The sequence below is a fragment of the Physella acuta genome, unplaced genomic scaffold (genome assembly GCF_028476545.2).
Source record: "Physella acuta isolate Inbredline_101_S28 unplaced genomic scaffold, ASM2847654v3 ptg000065l, whole genome shotgun sequence".
Classification (NCBI taxonomy): Eukaryota; Metazoa; Mollusca; class Gastropoda; family Physidae; genus Physella; species Physella acuta.
Window position 1 is genome coordinate 287,879 of NW_026731585.1, and position 24,348 is coordinate 312,226.

Consider the following 24,348-nt stretch of genomic DNA (forward strand, 5'->3'; position numbering starts at 1 on the left):
CCACTACTAGAGAAGTGCTTCCCCGATGACGCGCCATTGCTATTTTTAGATGCATGGAGAAGCCTTTGGGAAAACCTGACCTATTTTTACGCGGAGGTAAAACATTTACAATAGATATTAATTTTTGACAATTTTCACTGCATAATCTGATGTAAAATATTGCGTATTTGTGTGGGAATCCAAGATAAAAGTTTAAGATGATCCCAGTGTTCAATTATTCGTGTATGTTTGTTACACGTAAACAACAAGATACACAGCAATATTTGGGGAACTTTGAGTTTCGATGACGTTTGAACCGAAACTGTCACTAACCTGCCTTAAAGGCTTTTTAATGCTTGAATATGGTCACATAGATGACACTACATAACATGAGATTTGTGTAAGGTATTGTCACATAAACGAGGGGATCACTGTTTCTTTCAAGCACCTCTTCCGGGGAAAAATAAATACTAGTCGCTTAATTAATTAACTGATTATTTAAAATAAATAAGGAATCTGTTCATGCAATATGGTGTAAATGTTCATGCATGCAGAATGTAGCTAAAGCAGTTGTTGAGTATTTGGTGGAAAGTGAACAAAAAATGTGTGGTAAACTAATTCGGCTCGTTAAGGTCAAGTTAATTAAGTTAATTAAATGCTGGCTTATTAAGTGTGTGGCTAATTACGAGCGTGGCGAGGTCACGCCCTAATTGAATGTGTAAGTGCATGGGGATTTTGTTGAATGGTGAGTAGGGGGTCGATGTAGAGTAGGGGTCAGTTCGGGGTCGGTGTAGAGAAGGGGTCAGTTAGGGTCGAAGTACAGAAGGGGTCAGTTGGGGTCGGTGTAGAGAAGGGGTCAGTTGGGGTCGGTGTAGAGAAGGGGTCAGTTGGGGTCGGTGTAGAGTAGGGGTCAGTTGGGGTCGGTGTAGAGAAGGGGTCAGTTAGGGTCGAAGTACAGAAGGGGTCAGTTGGGGTCGGTGTAGAGAAGGGGTCAGTTGGGGTCGGTGTAGAGAAGGGGTCAGTTGGGGTCGGTGTAGAGAAGGGGTCAGTTGGGGTCGGTGTAGAGTAGGGGTCAGTTGGGGTCGGTGTAGAGAAGGGGTCAGTTGGGGTCGGTGTAGAGAAGGGGTCAGTTGGGGTCGGTGTAGAGAAGGGGTCAGTTGGGGTCGGTGTAGAGAAGGGGTCAGTTGGGGTCGGTGTAGAGAAGGGGTCAGTTGGGGTCGGTGTAGAGTAGGGGTCAGTTGGGGTCGGTGTAGAGAAGGGGTCAGTTAGGGTCGAAGTACAGAAGGAGTCAATTGGGGTCGGTGTAGAGAAGGGGTCAGTTCGGGTTGGTGTACAAAAGTGATCACTTGGGGTCGATGTAGAGTATGGGTCATTTCGGGGTCAGCGTAGAGTAAGGGTCAGTTCGGGTTGGTGTAGAGCCAGAGTAGAATGAGAGCTTGAAGGAAAGAGCATGGGTCAGAAGCAGGCGGGTGTGGAAAGGTTGGGGTGGCAGGGGTCTAGGGGTTGGAGCAGTGGTCAGTGTATGTAGGGGTCTAGGGATCGGGGCATGGGTCAGTGTATAAAAGGGTCTAGGAATAGGCATTATGTTACTTGTGTATATATTGTGATAAAATTTATGTAAGAAACTTTTCAGAAAGGTGGGGTGGGGTGTGGGGTGGGAGGTCACGTTTAATTGTAGATACATAGTAAACAAATTATTATTTTAAAAAGTAACTCTAGAATTAAATGGAAACGGACCTATTTTAAAAGTGTTTTTGCCACCTATTCCTGTACGTTGCACATACCAACAACAGCAAGTCCCAAGATCCAGCCGTGATTAATATTTTTGCGAGACTCCGCCGGGACCAAAGTTTCGGTTTCACTGAGGTCTCCGTCCAAGATGGCCGCCACGTCTGCAAACCATGCAGCTAGCATTGTTTAGCTAGGTCCGGTGTCCGTTTGGTGCATAAACTCGGACATTCGACCCCCACACGTGATCACACCCGGATATTCGACCCCCACACGGACATTACTCGGACACGCAGGTGAGTCACACACCTTTATAAACGGACAATTTAATTCCGGGTGAGACGCCTGTGGAAAATAGATTTACTTTAGCAACAATGGCGGACAACGTTCTGCCCAATTTGCGAAGGTGTAGCAATTTTTTTTTTTTAAATGTCGGTATATAAATATATTACTTTTATCGTCAATTTATTATTCATTTATTTAATTTCAGTAAGTTAGTATGAATTTAAAAATACTCGGTAAAGTTAAAAATATGTATGTGTATCATTAGAAAATAAGAACATAAATGAGAATGTTACATAAAGTAGTTCTAATTTTAGAATTTTTATCTCTAAATTTAATAGATCATTCTTTTTGTCTGATTGAAATTCAATTAAATTTCATTAATTTAAAAAAAAATTATAAATATTTTTAAAACATTGATATTTTGTTTTCAAATGTCAAAACATCTAATTTAAACCTTAATTTGTGCATTATTGAAAAATCGTTTCATTTGATGGTTTTATTTATATTGTGAATAACTTAGATCTTTCAAAATAAGTTTAATTTCTTTATTTAAAAACATCAATTAGTGTATACTTAGAACAATTATAATTTTTTAAACTTTGAATTCAAATAATTCTTATTTCCATAGGTAATACTTTAATATTTTTAAATTATGAGCTTGGATTAGCTGACTAAATTTTAAAGTTTTAAATATGCATTTCAGCTGGAATGTTTTAGAGAAAAAAGTAAAAGTTACGCAACAACGTGGTTTTTGTAGATCTCATGCATGAGTATGCTAGTCGTGTACCTGGTCATAATAACTATATCATAAACTGGAACTATTTTACCTTAGCTAAAAACTGATGATAAAAATAAATCATTATGAGTTAAATCGAGAATAGTTTAAATAGGTTAAAAATTGTCATCATCACAGACTCGGCTATTTAACTTCTGGTAACAAGGAAAAAATTGTTTCATTACATGGTCATTACACGGTCGTTACATGGTTATTACACGGTCATTATACGGTCATTACACGGTCTTTACACTAAACTATGACCTCCCCAAATATGGACCTATAATATTAGTCAAATAACTTATTTATTTTTAATTTTAAACATATTTTAAATTTCTTGTCTTGGTATTTTCATGAAGGACAGTGATTTGTAGTAGGCAGGCATTTACTTCGTACTTGGTCTATTCCATTGTCAAGTACTTGAGTGTTTTATTTTCACGATTGATTTTTAGAGAATTGTCAGAATCCAGTGTTAAATAGATCCATCTGCAGGCGACCCTTTCATAATGGTGGTGTATTTCTGAGTGTTCAAATAGATCATGGTTTAGTTGGTAGCTAGCTCAACAGTACCCGCACTCGTAGATTGCGATTTCCGTGTGTAGTTTCGTATAATGTCCGGCTAGTTGGTTAGTTTCGGAGTTAGTTTCGCACACTGTGCAGGATGTTTCTGCTCAGTGTTCTGATATGTGTGTGTTTTCTTCGTTCTTTGAAGTTGTTCAACGGATGTAGGCAGTATCCCCACACTACCCTCCGTTGAGGTGACTTTTGTAGTTTTTATCTTCGTCTCCTGTTATATTTGAGCTGATGTCTTGTTAAGAGGCGTAGCGAGGGGGGGGGGGGGGGGGGCGGGGGACATATGTCCCCGGGCGCCGACCTTAGGGGGGGGGGGGGCAAAATGGGTTGGAAAAACAAATTGAAAATTTGAGGGGGGGGGGGGTGCAAATCAAAAGTTCGAGAGGGGGGGTGCAAATCGGAAGTTTGAGGGGGGGGTGCAATTCAAGAGTTCGAGGGAGGGGTGCAAATCAAAAGTTCGAGGGGGGGTGGGGTGCAAATCGAAAGTTTGTCCCCGGGCGCCGGGAAGGGTCGTTTGGCCTCTGGTCTTGTTTCCTTTTCAATGGTGTTATGTCTGTATCCATGTTAACCCGTGGTTTTATAACTTGGGATTTGTGAATTTCTGAAGTGTTGGGAGTTGCATTTCTTGCTGGGGACAAATCGTTGGTTGTTGCTAGAGGTGTTGCTAAATCAGTGTTTATTTTACTACCTAGCCTTAGGGATTGCTATATGCTGTTTTTTTTATCGGGTTTGGTACTGTTGTCCTTTTTTAATTGATATCATTTTGCTGGTGTGGGATTCTATTGGTCGCGTGTTGCTGGTGTAGGGTTGTGTTGGTAGTTTGTTGCTTCTGATGTGGAATTCTATTGGTCATGTGTTACTGGTGTACCTTGTTGCATTGTTTACTGTAACGTCGAGTGTTTGTGCTGTCGGTAATTCATTAAGCTACTTGGCTTTTCCCATACTAAGGTAGCCTGTGTCTCTGTATGTATGTATTTATGAATGTATGTGGCTGGCTACATCATATACATAGGAATATAACATTTTTTTTTAAAAGTTCAAAACGCTTATTACAATATTAGAACTCAACATAACTACCGTTTCCACGCTAAATTTCTGATGCATTTATTTAACTTTTGAACAGCTATAAGAACATTAAAGCTAGCGATTTTTTTCACCTAAGCTCTGGGAGAGTCATTTCTAACATCACAAAATTATTCAATATTTTTCTGCCACTGCTAACACTGGAATTATTGATCAAATATCAGGATCAATGTGTTTTATAACACTAGAAACAAAAAGGTTTGCATGGCAAAATAAGTTCCCTGGGCTTTTAATAAAATAAAATATTTTCACTACAGTGAGGAAAAAAAATCACTTGATAACTTTAATTTAATGTACTTTATAAATTAATGTGGCTTGATGTTATACAATGGAGGTGCTGAATGTAGTTAAATGACACCACTTTTGTACAGATATCCATATGTAGCGATGAAGGCTAGTGCAGACGAAAGTAAATACAGGTTGATCTTGGCATTCTTTGCTTTATAAGCTTGAGACCATGAGCCTTCAGGGACTGGTAAAAAGTTCATGTGATTCTTGTTCTCTTCACATATCTGACGCATGGTTTTCCAGTGTTCAGGGACTCCATGGCTCATACGATGGATGCTAGGTGCGACCCTAAGCAGTGGTGTTATTTTTGTCAACATTCTAGATTATAATTTCTTTTCCTAAGGAACGTGAGTGTCATATTTACTCACCTCTAATACATAGGAATTTTTTTTTTTTAGGAATATATTTGCCTTGCTATTTTGATAGAGTATTCCCGTACCATATATTAAAATCTTCCCAGAGCTCTAGTGCATGTGTGTTTGATGCTCTCTGTGTGAATTCTGATGCTAGCTTCCTTATATCTGTGATGTATTCGCTATTTTCTAGAAGAGTGTTGTTGAGTTTCCAATATGTATTCTTTGTTCTGTGAGTGGGGTTAATTTGTAGTTGAGCAATAACTATTTTGTGGTCTGTAAATGTAAGTGTCTTTAGGAATATAACTAATTAAAATATCTGTGCCAAAACACAATAATCATAATGCTGTTTAATCCTATATTTTCATAATTGGGAGTATCACTGAAATATTTTAGCTAAAGGTTTGTATTTTAAATATTAATAAATAAAAGTTTTTTTTCTAAATAACAATTACAAAAATAATCATATAAAAATTTACAAAACTTTAATTTACAATATTTTTATTGACTTATATTTTGTTTAATTCTAGCAAAGATATATAGATTTTAAAGTAAAAGTTTAATTTTTAAAACAATTTTATTTTTTAGGTTGTATCCCTTAGTCTTTTAAAATTTTGCTTAATATTGTGAAACAATTATCTTCTTGTAACATGATATTGTGTAATCGTAGCCTCTGTAATAATTGTAAAATACGTAACTAAGTTAAAATTGTATGGTTAAAATTGTATGTATATATGTATGTATGTATATATATATATATATATATATATATATATATATATATATATATATATATATATATATCTCAGTGTGTCATTTCTAACAACATAAGGGTGGGGGGGGGGGGTTAGGAGGCGGGGTTAAATGTTTAAAATAAAAAAAGGATTTACTGTATAATATTACAACACGATGTCCACTGTCAGTCGGAAATCGCTGAAAAGTTGATACCTAACTACAACTTTGATGTTATATTTTTATATAAAATTTCACCAACCTAGATGTCACGGTACTCAAGTTATCGTGTTCACAGACAAACACATACGCACACAAGTATAGGAAAAAATTAAAAACTAATTTTTTTTCCGACTCAGGAGGTGTGAAACGCCAAGATTTGTGATTATCCCGATTTCAATTTTTTTGCACGATTACAATACTTCCTCTATACTCCGACCATTTAAATTTTGCCATATCAGTTGTGTGGCATGTGGATTTCCTGATGGCAATACAACAGTTCCGTGTTTATCAGTGCCAAAAGTAAAAACCGTTCATACATGAGATAACGTATTCTTACCGGGATTTCGACAACACCAATACGTGAAGTCCCACTTGTAAACGCACCAAACAGTTATTGTGTGCCTTCACTTTCATATCAAAAGCAAAAAAAACTAATCGCTATCAATTTTTAAAATATATTCTGGGAAAACTACACACAATTTTGTGATCACTCTTCTCCTTCTCTTCAATCATAATTATCGGATTATCACGAAAGCAGGTACATTGTCTCACTCCCCCCCCCCCCCCACACACACAGCAGGTACATTGTCTTCCTCTCCTCCCCCCCCCCCACACACACACGCACGACTTGAGCGTGACATCATTTACCAGGGACTTCAAATACCCCATTCTATCGTTAACAATTTACACGCATCGTTAATAATGTACACTCATCGTTAATAATGTACACTCATCGTTAATAATGTACACTCATCGTTAACAATCTACACGCATCGTTAATAATGTACACTCGTCGTTAATAATGTACACTCATCGTTAATAATGTACACTCATCGTTAATAATGTACACTACATCGTTAATAATATACACTCATCGTTAATAATGTACACTCATCGTTAATAATGTACATTCATCGTTAACAATCTACACGCATCGTTAATAATGTACACTCATCGTTAATAATGTACACTCATCGTTAATAATGTACACTCATCGTTAATAATGTACACTACATCGTTAATAATATATACTCATCGTTAATAATGTACACTCATCGTTAATAATGTACACTCATCGTTAACAATGTACACGCATCGTTAATAATGTACACTCGTCGTTAATAATGTACACTCATCGTTAATAATGTACACTCATCGTTAATAATGTACACTCATCGTTAACAATGTACACTACATCGTTAATAATGTACACTCATCGTTAATAATGTACACTCATCGTTAATAATGTACACTCATCGTTAACAATGTACACTCATCGTTAATAATGTACACTCATCGTTAACAATGTACACGCCTCGTTGATATTGTACACTCATCGTTAATAATGTATACTCATCGTTAATAATGTACACTCGTCGTTAATAATGTACACTCATCGTTAATATTGTACACTCATCGTTAACAATGTACACGCATGGTTAATAATGTACACTCGTCGTTAATAATGTACACTCGTCGTTAATAATGTACACTCGTCGTTAATAATGTACACTCATCGTTAACAATACACCCACATTGTTAACAATGTACACTCATCATTAACAATGTACACTCATCGTTAACCATGTACACTCATCGTTAACGATAAACACAATATAGTTAACAAAATACCCACATTGTTAACCATTTACCCACATATATCCATATATCCATTTCTGGGACTAAGAATACTTTATAAGGAAGGAGTTACATTTTCTAATCCGTCTATTTTTAGCTGTCACGTGTTGAGCAACATCCACTTCATGACCTTAAGCATTTCGCGAAATTTTTATTTTCCTCTTCCGCGATTAGATAATATGACATGTTAGCAGTTTATGTTCTAGATTTTTCGCGAAATCTTTTTCTCTTGAAAACACTGGTGTAACGACAATTTACAAAGCTGATTGGTAGCTTTGGTTTTTGGTTTTTTTTTTGGGTTGTGGAAATTTTACAAGCAAGCAATACATTGTAAAACCAGGTCACTCTTTGTAATATATATATATATATATATATATATATATATATATATATATATATATATATATATATATATATATGTATATATATATATATATATATATGAGAAAAATCCCAGCAGAAAATGAAGGGAAAATGAAGTAGGTAACGTTCGGGTATTCAGAAAACTTCACCGATCATGACACGGAAATAAAACACTTCACAAAGAACTTCCACTGCCTCTTCAATAGACCAACACTTGTGACGCCGGATGATTAATGATGTAAGGGCCCGTTATACTGGCATGAAGGTCAAACTACCGTATCTCGAGAAAACGGGATTGGGAATGTTAAGTGGAATTACGCTATTTTTTGGATGTTTTAGGCTGTATCGGTATCGCTGATAGAGTTATGGACTACAAATTGGTTGGGTGGTGGTCTGACGAGTGGCTATGACTTGTGGTGGCCCAAACTAGAATTTGCGGTGGCCCAGACTAGAATTTGCGGTGGCCCAGACTAGAATTTGTAGTGGCCCAAACTAGAATTTGCGGTGGCTCAAGCTAGAATTTGCGTTGGCCCAAAATTTAACAACCGGATCAATCACAAAATCAATATCAAATCGGTTTTGCAATATCTAATATATATATATATATATATATATATATATATATATATATATATATATATATATATATATATATATATATATATATATATATATATATATATATATATATATATATATATATATATATATATGTGTGTATGGTAAAGGTTGAATCGCCGAATCATTAAATCAGTCGTAAGTCGAAAAGAAATGTGATTGTCTACTTATTGATTACTTTACTTACTACTTAACAATTCAAAAGAAAACTATAATAGTTTATTTAATGCCAAGTAATTACAAATTTACATGCAATGAGTTGGATACCTTTTTTATTTCATGTTCGGGTTGAGGCAGAGGGTAGATATGTATGGCAGATATAGAGGGCAGAAATAGAGGGCAGAAATAATGGGCAGATATAAGGGACAGAAATAGAGGGCAGATATAGAGGGCTGAAATAGAGGGCAGAAATAGAGGGCAGAAATAATGGGCAGATATAAGGGACAGAAATAGAGGGCAGATATAGAGGGCTGAAATAGAGGGCAGAAATAGAGGGCAGAAATAGAGGGCAGTCATAGACGTCAGAAATAGAGGGCAGAAATAGACGGCAGAAATAGAGGGCAGATATGTAAGGCAGAAATAGAGGGCAGAAATAGAGGGCAGAAATAGAGGGCAGAAATAGAGGGCAGAGATAGAGGGCAAATACATAGAACTAATAAAGATTCAGGGCGCAGACAGAAAGGGTATTTGGTATCTGCATTAACAACGCAACAAGCGGTATATTACATCATCTTGAAAAACTAGTTAAAGAGTAGTGTAAGGGACGCAACTGAAAAAATATTTCTTTGACAATTTCTTTATCGCTAATGAGTGTACATTTGTTTTATATCCTTTACTTAACAAAGGTTAATTAAAGCATCGTAAATATATATATATATATATATATATATATATATATATATATATATATATATATATATATTTATATATATATATGTGAGTGCGTGCACGCGTGCGTGTGTTTGTTCAGTGTTTTATAACTAAATAATTGAATATTTAACCAGCCGTAACCAATACCTGTCATTACATTAAAGTGTTCTGTTATTTTAGAGATACTAAGGGAGTGGGGGGAGTGAGGTAGGGCCCTAACCCTGACTAAATCTCCCTACCCACCCTGCCTGTCCTACTTGTCCGTACCATTGAGCTTGGATCCTAGTTCACCCTTCGCTGCGTGTATAATTTTTTTAACCGTGAGAACTGTTGAGTTATCCCCCCTTGTTTGTATTCTCTATGGCATCAGACTATTGTGGTGTTCTGGTATTTGTAAACTTGTTAGTGACCCAGTGGTTTAAACGTTGACTGTTATCCCAATAATTCACAGTGTCATGTTCTGACATTTGACCTGTCATACTATGACACGTTCCTAAACATAAGTTGACATTTAGCCTAAGAAGTCCCCAACTGACCTATGAACCCATCTGACCCATGAACCCACCTCGGACCGTGAGAATCTCACCTCAAATGACCGTTGATGTTTGGTACCGCCGAGAGAAAAACGAAAACAAAGTTCGTGTAGACAAACTCGAGCATTGTTTCAGCAGGTTAGATGTTCATTTTTGGGTATTTTTTTAAACAAGGGCGGCAATTTCCTGTCTCACGGAGATGAATCATGGCCCCTTGTTGGTGTGAATGTTCATTTGATTTTGGAGATTTTATAGCTGATCTAACAACACAATTTTGTATCGACAGTATATATGTTTCTCGACTCTGCTCCACTAAATAACTTTGCTTTTAAGGAAAATAGAATTTCCGATGTTGTACTATGTTGATATACGGGGAAACTGGTCAGGGGCGTAGGCGTCGCACTTTGGTTTGGGTGGGAGGGTTTGGGTAGAAATATTCAGAGGGTAGCTAACTTTCCTTACATATATATATATATATATATATATATATATATATATATATATATATATATATATATATATATATATCCTGCTTATATCCGGCGGCCTTATGGAGAAAATCTAACTTCCCCACCCCTTGGAAAGGACCTCGAGACGTCCGTGGGTAATGACTTACATTTAGCGATACTTATAAATACATAGAAGCAAAAGAAGTTATACAATAAATAATCGAATGAATGTGAAACAAAATGGACAGTTAGCACTAATAAAAATGACTCAAAGGTTTAAAAAGCGTTGGAGCTCATGCACTAAAATTGAAACTCAGTTATTTATAAACTCACCCACCCCCTAAAATACTTAACGTTGTATAATATTTTTCTAGACCACCCCTCTTCATTGTATACTAATTTCCAGCTATCTCCCCCCCCCCCCCATCCGAATTACAAGATAATTATGTTGGTTAGTTGTACAATATTTTTGTTACATGATCAAATGATCGATGTCACTTGTAATTACAAAGAACAAAAAGTACTAGACAAATTAAAAAAAATAATTTTAGTGACCTATCAAATAACCACCTATACATCACATCCATGATACAATACCTCATATTCATAATTTACCACAGCAACAGATTCTCGAGACACCATATCTTCAGTGTTTCTTCCAGACTTTTTTCTCCGGGGGGGGGGGGGGGGGCACTTGAAATTTTCGGGGGGGGGGGCGGTAAACTTTCTTCGGGGGGCCTTTGCCCCCCCCCCCCCCGAAGAGATGCCTAAAAGAAACTCTGCATATCTTGCCACATTGTACGACAGTGTTAAGTGCAACCACTTCTACATTAGAATAAAACCTGTGGTCTAACAAGGTCAACCCACTGGCCTTGACCTTGATTCCCAGCCGATCCCTGAGGATCTGTCCGCCTGCCGCTAACTTGTGACCTCGACTGACCCCAGACACACCCCTTCACGCCGTTACGGGAAGTTTTAGACCGGAAACGCGACCATTGTGCGCAATTTACATCAAGGACAGCGTTACATATTTTTATACAATTTTCGAGAGGGATTAGAGCTATTGAATTAAGAAAAAATATCTGAACTTTTTTTTCACAAATATATAGACACGCGTGGGTGTGTTGACTCATTTAAAAAATCGTCAGTGGGGCTAATTAATTGCAATGATTGCAGTTCCTTATACTGTGGTCATAGTGTTTTTGGTGTAGGCGTACACAGCAAGGGTTAGAATCAGTATTAAGTGTTACGTTAGGGTTAGTAGTTAGTGCTTCATAGAGTTTTGAAAGGACCACAAAAGAAATGGTGTATGAAGTACGGCTAACCCAACTGAAAAACTTAAAGTTGCTTTAAGAAGAAATTAAAAAATCCAGTTTTGGGAGTTACGTTTTGTTTTCAAAATGTTTTCAGCGAAAATGTTTAAATTTCCATTTTAATAGAATTTTGTTACTTAGGCCCACTCGACGAATTTAAGCGGAAAATGTTTTTAACAAAGTAAAGAAAGCAGCTATGTTTTTGCTGTACGTTGACTGGACTTAGGCGGGTGTTAAGTGCAGAGGGGAGGTATCTGTGGGGGTGGGGTGGGGGTGGGGTGTGGAGGTGACTGTTGACACCACATGTATGTCAGTGACATCTACATGAGACCACATGGCAGACTGTGACGTCACATGACACCCCGTGACATCTAGTGACTGACATTGACATCTTATTACCTTGTGTAATCCTTTGGCAGACCACATTTAAAACATCTTCAAAGAAATCAACCTTTGAACTTAAACCCAACTTTTCTGCGTTTTTAAAACCATGAACTTTGACCTCTAGCTTGTGAACTGTGACAAACAATTAGACCAGTGATTCTTAACCTGGTTTCGGGGGTTCGGTTAGTGAGCCTCAGGGGTTCGGTTGAGGTCAAGACACACACCCTACTCATATGATTCACGATCGGATTTTGTCAGTGTGGACGATAAAACTATTTAATTGGGGCTCGGTGAATTATGCATCCGAAATTGGTTAGGTTCGATACCTTTAAAAAGTTTAAGAACCACTGATCTAGACTAAGTAAAAAATGTACTCAGTTTGTGAAGGCTGTTGAACAACGAGAACTGATTGATCTAGTTTTTTCTTAGTGTTGTCTTTTCGGTCCCCCCCCCCCCCGTCTCTCCCCCCCCCCCCCCCCATTCGATAATGGCGGTACAAGCCCTGATGTTGTATAACACGCTCTTGTGTTTTGATAAACTAAACCCGATTTTAAACTTAGATCGTGTAATTTCGCAGGTTAGAATGATAAGAAGGCAACCTCTACTATTATTTGTTTAGATTGTCTACAGTAATTTTGACCTAATAATCGTTAAGGCCAAATGTCCTTAGGCCATTTGTTCGTTTGCAGTTTATTCGTTGGGTCCTTAAGTGTTGTCGAATATTCGTTCGACACAGTATTCGTAGGCCTCTACATTTACGATTTCCTATAATTATTTACAGAATATTTAAAGGGCTATATGTTCATATGCGCCGACCCGCATATAGTGACTTTATAATTTTTTGTCCGATATTTGTTAGGCCCTACTTTCTTCCAACCCTGTGTTCAAGGCTCATCCACTCAACACGTATACATTTACCAAACGCTTCAATATGACCTTTGCTTTAACCAACTTCGTCCCATTTCTTTCAATTTTTCATTTCAAATAAGCGAAACCTTTTCTTTATACCGTCGTCGAATTCTTAGAATGTTTGCACATAATTTTTATTCAGTCAGACAACACACAACTTCAGCAGTACGCGACAGATGGCATGCAGCTAACTGAAACCAAATCGAGGTCAATGTGCACACTACCCCCCCCCCCTCCCTCCTCTTTCACGCCTCCTGAGCCCAATCCCTGTACCTCTCCCAAAAGTAGGACCAAAGAATTAAAACCAGTGGACCTTTCGCGGAATGACTTCGTGCCTGCTTGAGTCACGAGGTGAAGTTTTTCAGGAAAATCTGTAGACGCGGAAGAAATGGGGTCGGTTTTTGAAAGCGTGTCGACTAAGTTTGGGTGTTTTCCTTGCTGTGGTTTCAGTATCGGGCAGTGGTCCTCATATTGTCGTGTACGGGGTTGATCCATGAGTTAAAGTTTTAAGCTAAGTCCATGTTTGTCCGAATTCTCGCTGTTAGTCCATGTCTCGTTTTTTTTTTAGTCTAAATATCAAGGGTTGATGTTTACAAATTTTGTTTACCCAAGTTATAAAAGATATATGCTTTAAAGGGGGAGGGGGGGGGGGGGTAATAGTAGACGACATTCTAAAACGGCTTACATAACATTGTCCATTTATAGAGGTGAAGTACAAGTTAGAGAAGTTATCAAGTGGTTATCAAAAATATAAAAATATGGAACCAAATTTGTTTACTACAGTTTTGTATATCAAGTTAAAATAAAACAATAGGGCTAGAAATGTTGAGCACTTACGATTGGTCGCCACAGAGTCAGTGTGTAAAAAATGTTAAGTACTTACAATGGGTCGCGATAAATAGAGTGTAAAAAACGTTGAGTACTTACAATGGGTCGCCACAGAAACAGTGTAAACACTGTTAAGTACTTACGATTTTATCTCCACAATCACTATGCAAAACATGAATATTTACATCCACCGTATCTGAATGCTATGGATAAAATATTTACATCACGTGTTCTATGTTATCGGTTGTATGGTGACGTCAGTAACTAGACAGCTGCAACTCTGCATCACTGCATCAGATACAGATGTGTCGTTCTAATACTTCTTTAGGACGGTTCTCAAAACATAGACGCTATATCCCTACATCAATTACAGATGTGTCGTTCTAATACTTCATTAGGGCGGTTCTCAAAACATAGACACTACATCCATACATCAGATACAGATGTGTCGTTCTAATACTTCATTAGGACGGTTTTCAAAACATAGACACTACATCCATACATCAGATACAGATGTGTCGTTCTAATACTTCATTGTGGCGGTTCTCAAAACACACACACAGTAGATCCCAGAATCTCACACACGGTACAGTGTCAAGTAAATCCACCACACAAATTATTGTGTTCCGTTCTTAAGTTCAACAATCTTACCACATTACTGATAAATAACGTTCAAAGTCTTGAAATATAAAATATTCTTCACCCCCTTCACTCAACGCTATTGCACTACACGTTCGAGTGTGTATGTTGAATAGAGAATGGTAAGATTCCCTCAGTGTCGATATAAAATCAATTTAGCGGCAGCAGAAGTGAAAATATTGCATTGAGCATACCACTGGAGTGAGTGTTGGGGGGGGGGGGGGGAGGGGGTGGTAGGGGAGGTGCTTATTATATTTAAAATGTAGTTGATTTATTTTTCAGCTCAGGTGAGTAAGTAAAAACTAATTAAGAGCTTGGGGTTTACAGAAAAAATGTAGGCTTATGATATAAGAAACTGAATGTGTAGTGGCCAGTATGACACAGACTAGTATAAATGTGAAGTTAGTATGAGACATACACATTACAAACGCTCCTCGGTAAGTTTTCGGTATTACATGTATTCCATATCCCTATTTCAGCGCCAGTGTTATCAAAATTAAAGATTGTTTAACTATTTGTGGATATTACTCCACCCATTTCTGAAGAAAACCACTAAAACGATCTGAAGTCTTTCCCCTTCACATACACAGTGCTAATAGAAAACTCGTATCATGAAAAAACAAATTTATTATCTGCCCTTTAGTCTACTCCCTTGATCGCCACAAATTATTAAAAAGTTTATAAGTAGTGTTCGTAAGTTAACACAGTGTTTTTAATCAGCCTGATTTAATGTCGTGTTAGATAAATTTGACTGGATGTCTCCGTGACCTGGTTAGGATACGGATTTTCCGCCTCTCGTTCCACACGGTTGTACAGAGAGAAAAAAAAATATTTCATGCAAAATCAACCTATCATTTTTTTTCTTACACTTGAAATACAAGCATATCACGTTGTTGGAGTATTTGTGTTGGAGGGAAAACCCGACCGATCGTACGAGTTTGTGCTTCAAGTGTCTCAATTCTTTGATTTGTAAGGCTTTTGACTTCAATGTCAATGTTGGACCAGTCTAAGATTAGATTCGTATTACTTGTTACTTTCACATTCAGAAAAGTATATAAATATAAATTTAAAAAAAAAAAAAAAAAAAAAAAAAAAATATATATATATATATATATATATATATATATATATATATATATATATATATATATATATATATATATATAAGTCGCATACTGTAAGGCTTAAAAAAGAAAACAGCATTTTGATTACAAGAAAAGCACACGGTTTTAACATAAAATTTAATGCAGAAGTTTGAATTTCATAACCTTTTATTTAGTTCACAATGTCTATCTGTTTGAGTGTTGGATGCATAAAGTCGTGTAAGTTAACTTTTGACCCACTTCTAATGCAGCGATTTCGTTCTAAACATTCGTTTCCGGTGACAATGTAAAAATATATTTTTTTAATCTAATTGGACATAAGCTCAGCCAATATTTTTAAATTTACTGTATTCAATATTAAAAGGGGAGATAACAAGATTAAATACCAGTGATTACAAGCTACTGATAGCGTTTGAACGCAAATATTATTAGTCTTAGACTCTGTAGTGCCAACTTCATTTAGAACAAATGACTAAAAAGTGGAAAATTAAACACATATTTTAAAAAAAGGATATATTAAGAAGCTTTTAAATGCACTGGAAATACGAAAATAAAACAAACTTTTTTTTATAATAAAAGCTTTGATCGTTTTTAAATATGCCATAGATCTCATGAGCCACCTAGACTTTAATTAAAGCAAGTTTGTTTCTACTTTTTTTTTTAGTTAAATTTTTTATTCTTCTGTTCACTGAACATTGAATCACAGTTTAATTAAAAATTCAAATTTTCAGGTTTAAAACTTAATATTATGTATAAGTCAACTATCTTTAATAAATGAAAATATATGTGAGACAGTATTACAATTGTAAATATGTATCATTCCTCATAAACAGATGAAATTCTGAAATACTAAAGCGAACACGACAAGGCAAACTGACGCTGTAAATTAAATATCGAAGGCACAAAAAATATTTTATCTCAATTAAAAGTCATCATTATTAAAGTTTTTTTAAATATTTGTTTTATTTGAAATATATTAAAATTAAATTAAATTAATTTTTTTTAAGAACAGCTAACTTGATTCGCATAAGTTGGATAGCTATTAGAAATTTAGATGAAAAAAAAAACAAATGAATTGTATCGCAGAGTTCACGAAGGAAAACGTCTTAAAATTAGTTTCCAACACAGACAACACAAAAAGTCTCTCATGATAAAACAGACCTAGTCCCGTTAAAAAACAACCTGACAAGGTTTTTAATTTGTTAATTGATTTATTTAGATTAGATAATTTAAAAAGAGAATAACACGTCAAGCACAAGAAGGCTCATGGGTAGCTTACACAATTTTTGTAATACGCCGAAATAATGGGAAAAGGAACTCTCCATTTCACCGACAACATTTCTGTAACAGACCAAAAAATGGGAAAAGGAACCTTCTATTTGACCCACACAATTTTTGTAACACTCCAAAAATGGGAAAAGGAACCTTCTATTTGACCCACACAATTTTTGTAACACTCCAAAAATGGGAAAAGGAACCTTCTATTTGACCCACACAATTTTTGTAACACTCCAAAAATGGGAAAAGGAACCTTCTATTTGACCCACACAATTTTTGTAACACTCCAAAAATGGGAAAAGGAACCTTCTATTTGACCCACACAATTTTTGTAACACTCCAAAAATGGGAAAAGGAACCTTCTATTTGACCCACACAGTTTTTGTAACACTCCAAAAATGGGAAAAGGAACCCTCCATTTGTTTCTCCTATCTTCATCCTTGAGGGCCATACGGTATAAATATATATTGAGATTTAAGAAAATTGGGTTGTTAAGTAAACTGAAAAGTTTTTAACGTTTGGCGTCTCCTGAGCTCGTATTATTCGTACTCTGGGTCGTTCGTATTCCGAGACTCACTGTAACTATAATATTACTGTAGTCATGGTTTTCTTTATTGGCCATTTATGTCGATAGCATGTTGCATCAAAACTTATACAAAATAAAACATTGAACACTTGTTGATGGGTGAAAACATTGACTATGGAGTTAAATATAGAATAAATCAATACATTTTGATTGGTGAAAACAATGAATGTTGTGTTAAATATAGAACAAATCAACGCACTATGAACACATTTGACTTGATGAACACATTGAATTTTGTATTAAATATACAGAACAAGTAACACGCTATTCAACATGTTTTAGTTGTATAAGAACAGTGTACTTTATCTTTGTTTTTTTTTATGTACGCTTGGCTGTTTCTTTAGCTTGAGCGATGATTTGTTTAGAAAGTTGTATTTGTATTGCTGTGATGTGTATTAGTGTCTAGCTAATTGGCTTTAGTTATGATAAATGAATGATACAGGGAACCAGCTTACACAATGTACTATGATCCGAACATTATCGGGTGATTCTATGTAGATAGGGCATTAGAAATATATAGACAAAACCACCTATAGGTCAAACCCAGTGGCGTCGCGAGGCGGGGCGGGGGTGCGGGCCGCACCGGTTGACAAGATTTAGGGGGGGGGGGGGGTGACACCATTGCGAAAGTCACAAAATATTTAGAAGAAAAATCTGTTTGTCAGCTTAATCAATGATTATTTTAGAGTTAATCCACAACTATTGATAACCGATTATTAACTGTGCACACTTTAAAACTATCACCCGAGGGTGGGGGAGGAGAGGAGGGGGGAGTTTAACACAAGCTACAAACTTTACAGAGGAAAAATATTTTGTTGAGTATATTGAATTACTGTTAAAAAAAATCAAGATCCTACGAGGGGGTGACACTGAAAATGATGTTTTTTTTTCCATATGAATGAATTAGTGGATTAATATAATGTGCGCACAAATTGACGCCATTAGGCAAAATGGAAGGGGGTGACACCAATTGCAACTATTCATATAGACCTATGTAGACCTTATATATATATATATATATATATATATATATATATATATATATATATATATATATATATTTTTTTTTTTTTTCTTCTGGGGGGTGACACCATAAGGTGACGCACCAGATGACACCCGACTTAGCGAAGCCACTGGTCAGACCTATGTAGACATAACACTACACATTTATGGGTCACTAGTAGATCAGCTGGCTTCAATGGTTCAGAGAAACTCGTTATTTCGTCCTTTGTTTTTCATCCGATCATCGCTCAGTCGGGTTGCTTGTACATCAGAGAGTTATGTTTCTGGGTGTGACTTTTGTGACGTGTTGGGGATTGTCACGTGGTTCTGATGGATACTTCTCGAATGTCTGCACGGCTGTGGGGGAGGGAGAGCAGTGGACGGCTGAACTGATGGATCACTTCCGTTTGGTGGATCCCTTTGCGATGCTTGCATTTCGTGAAGCTGGGTGTCAAGCAAGGGTTGACTGTCACGGTTTAATCTGCTGTCTAGTTGTCCATGGTTGCCACTCTGTGAGTTACTGCCACGCCGTGACTGATTCTCACGTTCTAGATCGCTATCACGTCGTGTCTGGTTGTCACGTTTAGGCCTGGTGTCACACCGTGGCTCACGTTCACGTGGCTGTGCCGTGGCACCTTGCAGATCCGTGTCGTCATACACTTGAACCACGACGACTGGCCTGACCTGTGACGTGGGAAACGATTTGACCCTGTGGGACGGTCTGTCTGCTGAACTGGCATCGACCTGTTTACAACTGGTCGGCCTTCGACTGGCGGCCTGGCGACTCGCAGCTTTTGACGTTTTGGTCTCTGGAATTCCCGCCGAGTTTTTGGAGTGGCGAAAGCCTGTAGGAACATCCCCAAAGCGTCTCCCGGCGTCGTGTGCCTGGGTGGATGTTGGGCGAAAGTTCTCGCTACTTCTGGAAGTTCTGAGCTCCGGGCCGGTATCGTGTCTGGGATTGTCGTTGAGGTACTGGGATTCAGTGGAAGTCTGGGAAGTCAACCGGTGTCTTGGCGGCAGAAGTTCGACGTCGCTGCAGGTGCTGGCTTTCCGGTGGGTGTAGCGGGCCACGGGGAACCCCACAGGGTGGTCTGAGCAGGTCTGAGACTTGTGACGTCGGACTCGTGTAGGTCTACACTCGGCGGCTGCTGGTCTGCTGCTTCGTACGATAGTGCTAGGGGGACGGTTTAAAGGCATTAACCCTAGTAAAATGTCATTTTCTCTTTCCAAACCGTGATCGGTTCTTCTTTGGCGGTTTGGCCTGGAGGATGTACTAGAAGCCAATGCAGCAACAACTACGGGGTCGTTGTCAACGTACCACTCGTTGTCGGAGTCCGACTCGTTGGGGGTCGGGTTGGTTGTGGGGGTCGGGTTGGTTGTGGGGGTCGGGTTGGTTGTGGACGTTCGTCGGGGAGGAACTAAGGGTGGAGTTGGTCTGGTGTTCCTGGGCGGCTCCACGACGTCCTCATAGTGGTGTATGCACTGGCGCTTGCAACATAGCCGAATCTTGTCCCTGTGACGGTAAACGATGCAGCCCACGAGCAGGGCAAGTAGAGTCAAGCCACTGAGTAACGAGAACAGGAGAATCAATTTCTGGTTTAAGTCGACCTCGTCAGGGGAGCTAATCGTTGTGTTGTCTGTCATGGGGCGGCCACGTTTGATGTCATGACAGATGTCACTGACACATACATCTGGGGCTTAATTTCACGTCTGTCATTTTATAATTACGTTTATTAAATGTCATGATTAGTTAGGCGAGGTTCACTTCAAAATGTTGCTAATTAAATCTCTGTCATTTTCCATGCCTTATCGAGCTTTCCTTATTGAGCTCTCTTGTAACAATTTATAATGTCTAAATCTTGATTTAGTACTGTTGTCAACACATCGGACAACTTTCCAAAGTGTCGATGTATTTATGTTGTTGACACAGTGACAACTAGGTCTGACTTGACCGAGTCCTTAAAATACCCTAAATTATTTACAAAACTTGATTCAGTCATGGTAACATATCAAGAAACTTTATACAACCGGTGTAGATTAAATATAGCTAGGGTGCAATATTCATCCAGCTGAAAAACTGTGGATAATTTATCCACTGGTCGTCATGCTTAATCCAAGTATACTTTCCGACCCCTGGAATACCTGTGAATAATCAAACAGATAAGCTGGATAGTCAAATAGTAAAACTATGATTTTCATATTTAATATCAGTAACAAATTGATAAAAAGGGGAGGATTAATTCTATGTGGTGGGTTAATTAAGTATGGTGGATTAATAAGTTTTGGTGTATTAATAAAGAATGGTGGATTAATAAAGTATGGTGGATTAATAAAGTATGCTGGAATAATAAAGTATGGTGGATTAATAAAGTATGTTGAATTAATAAAAAAAAATATTCAAACGAGAGCAACAACATTTGAGACAATTAATAATTATTTTTTTTAAATTTGAATTTTGTTTTATTAACAAGGTGAAAGTTAACTTAAAATCGATAATTGGAACCCTAACTTTACAATTTAGCAAGAAATAATAATTTTATCAAGGTCGCCAAAATTTTTCCACAAAATTGTCTCGCCCCTCCCCTTGAGCTCAACTCAACCTACTTACTGGATACAGGTTTTATATATTTAGAATGGCGCTGTCAAACGTTAGGATGTCGTCACGAGTATTAAAATAAACTTTCTACACGTTGGCACTTTAATTACAACTTTCTTTCTTATAAAAATAGTACGAAATATATGCAAATCTATTATTGGTTTTAGGCATTACATTTAAATATAAAATCCATTAAGGAATTAAGCAGCGAAACTTACGTATTACATAAATAGTGTTCGTTTTTTTAAAAATTCGGAACAACACTGAATAACATTTGAATGGTAATAAAACCAAATGCAATCCTTTTTTTTTCCACACATTTAAGTTAAAATAGCAATCAGAACATGATCAAATCTTTCAACTCAATTTGGGCCCATAAGTGTTTTATTTTTGTAGTCGTTGCAAATAATATAATTGTTAGTTTAAAATAATTTTAAGTCTACTAAATGTAATAACAAACGTGCAATGCTATTGTTTTTATTACAATAATTATATAACTGATCGTTTAAGTTAATTATAAGCCTGTAAGGACGATATCAAGATTAAGAAATTAAATGTAAGTTCAAAACACAAACTGTTGATTGGGTTTTAGGAAATTCTGTTTAGTCGTGCAAATTGTTGACTTAGTTAATGATAGTCTGAATGGAAAGAGTAAATATGGTACCGATAGTTTTCATAAAAGGATTATCAACGAATGTCCTACTATTGTGGCTTTACAATTCCTAAACACTAAAATTGATTTTAAAATCAGTCATAGAAATAACTTTATACGACAGATTTTATAGGAATTTTAAAAAATAATGATAATATAAAGACTCGTATACTTGTTTTATGTTCTATGCTTCTTAATTATTTTTTGTCTTGTTTTAATTATAACAAAATTCTTGGGAATTATTAATAGAAACAAATAAAACTTACAACTGCTCACAACAAAGAGAATACTACACACTCTAATTCTTTTATGATATTGAATTAATGCTCTATCTCTAAAGTCGGTTTTGTTGGAAGAAAAACAACTCGTCTACTTAGGCACAACAGTGAATCATTTTTTTAAATAATTAAAGAAAGGTATTCATGTAATAATAATACGTGTTTTAAATTTAATCTATAATAGCTATTTTTTTCCCCAATATTTAAGAGCTTAAAGATTGGGAAATAATTATGTTTAAAAATATTTAACACGTTTTTTTAATCTTTTACGTTAATTGACTGGTATTTGAAATTGAAAAGTATACATTTCAACCTTTGTATCGACACTTGATCAACTATTTTTAAGAAAAGGTTTAAGTGAGGAAAAAAACCTTTCAGATAATGAATAACTTCCTACTACGTGAATCGAATCAAGCAGAAATAAGTCCATCAGTTTAAACTGTTTCCGCGAATCTATTCCGCTACAAGTCCCTTAGTCGGAATAGACTAGCACACTTTGTTAGCAGTGTTCTGATTGGTCAACCAAACACGTGGTTGATTCCCCTGAGTTCAGCGAGTTCACGGTTGTTTTATCGGAAATGTTTCAAGGCAGTCCTTGGTTAAATTTTCACAGGTATCAGTTACAGGTGATGAAGGTGGAAGTCAATCACACATATATCAGCCCCAGGTGATTGAGTTATCGTTCATTGATATGTGCTATCTGGACATGACGCAGTATGTGACCCGCATACTAAACGTGTGCTGCATCAGAAGAGCACACCTGGCTGTACACACATGATATGTGCCACGGTGTGTGTAGATAGGCCAGAATTGGTGTGTAGATAGGGCAGAATTGGTGTGTGTGTGGTAGGGCAGAATCGGTGTTTGTGGTAGGGCAGAATTGGTGTGTAGATAGGGCAGAATTTATGTGTAGATAGGGCAGAATTGGTGTGTAGATAGGGCAGAATTGGTGTGTAGATAGGGCAGAATTGGTGTGTAGATAGGGCAGAATTGGTGTGTGTAGATAGGGCAGAATTTATGTGTAGATAGGGCAGAATTTATGTGTAGATAGGGCAGAGTTGGTGTGTAGATAGGGCAGAATTGGTGTGTAGATAGGGCAGAATTGGTGTGTAGATAGGGCAGAATTGGTGTGTAGATAGGGCAGAATTGGTGTGTAGATAGGGCAGAATTGGTGTGTAGATAGGGCAGAATTGGTGTGTAGATAGGGCAGAATTGGTGTGTAGATAGGGCAGAATTGGTGTGTAGATAGGGCAGAATTGGTGTGTAGATAGGGCAGAATTGGTGTGTAGATAGGTCAGAATTGGTGTGTAGATAGGGCAGAATTGGTGTGTAGATAGGGCAGATACGGTGTGTGTAGATAGGGCAGAATTGGTGTGTAGATAGGGCAGAGTTGGTGTGTAGATAGGGCAGAATTGGTGTGTAGATAGGGCAGAATTGGTGTGTAGATAGGGCAGATACGGTGTGTGTAGATAGGGCAGAATCGGTGTGTAGATAGGGCTGAATTGGTGTGTAGATAGGGCAGAATTGGTGTGTAGATAGGGCAGAATTGGTGTGTAAATAGGGCAGAATTGGTGTGTGTAGTAGGGCAGAATTGGTGTGTAGATAGGGTAGAATTGGTGTGTTTATAGGGCAGAATTAGTGTGTAGATGGGGCAGAATTGGTGTGTTTATAGGGCAGAATTAGTGTGTAGATGGGGAAGAATTGGTGTGTAGATAGGGCAGAATTGGTGTGTTTAGATAGGGCAGAATTTATGTGTAGATAGGGCAGAATTTATGTGTAGATAGGGCAGAGTTGGTGTGTAGATAGGGCAGAATTGGTGTGTAGATAGGGCAGAATTGGTGTGTAGATAGGGCAGAATTGGTGTGTAGATAGGGCAGAATTGGTGTGTAGATAGGGCAGAATTGGTGTGTAGATAGGGCAGAATTGGTGTGTAGATAGGTCAGAATTGGTGTGTAGATAGGGCAGAATTGGTGTATAGATAGGGCAGATACGGTGTGTGTAGATAGGGCAGAATCTGTGTGTGTAGATAGGGCAGAATTGGTGTGTGTAGATAGGGCAGAATTGGTGTGTGTGGTAGGGCAGAATCGGTGTTTGTGGTAGGGCAGAATTGGTGTGTAGATAGGGCAGAATTTATGTGTAGATAGGGCAGAATTGGTGTGTAGATAGGGCAGAATTGGTGTGTAGATAGGGCAGAATTGGTGTGTAGATAGGGCAGAATTGGTGTGTGTAGATAGGGCAGAATTTATGTGTAGATAGGGCAGAATTTATGTGTAGATAGGGCAGAATTGGTG

The 24,348-nt window shown here is 37.3% G+C and overlaps 2 protein-coding genes across 2 annotated transcripts in view; one reads left to right on the top strand and one right to left on the bottom strand.

The window, feature by feature from the left end:
* Window positions 1–1,811: 1,811 nt before the first annotated feature.
* Window positions 1,812–24,348, top strand: part of LOC131951454 (uncharacterized) — a 41,844-nt gene continuing 19,307 nt past the window's right edge. Inside the window, exon 1 of the mRNA XM_059313875.1 lies at window positions 1,812–2,003. The gene's annotated coding sequence lies outside the window, so the exon portion shown is untranslated. The remainder of the gene's footprint in view (window positions 2,004–24,348) is intronic.
* Window positions 18,808–20,175, bottom strand: LOC131951283 (mucin-2-like). The gene has a single exon (XM_059313644.1). It carries the CDS (start codon window positions 20,173–20,175, stop codon window positions 18,808–18,810), a length of 1,368 nt encoding a protein of 455 aa, XP_059169627.1.

Bases quoted from the DNA above. Each gene is read 5' to 3' on its own strand.
- LOC131951283 (XM_059313644.1), bottom strand. From the start codon at position 20,175: ATGACAGACAACACAACGATTAGCTCCCCTGACGAGGTCGACTTAAAC.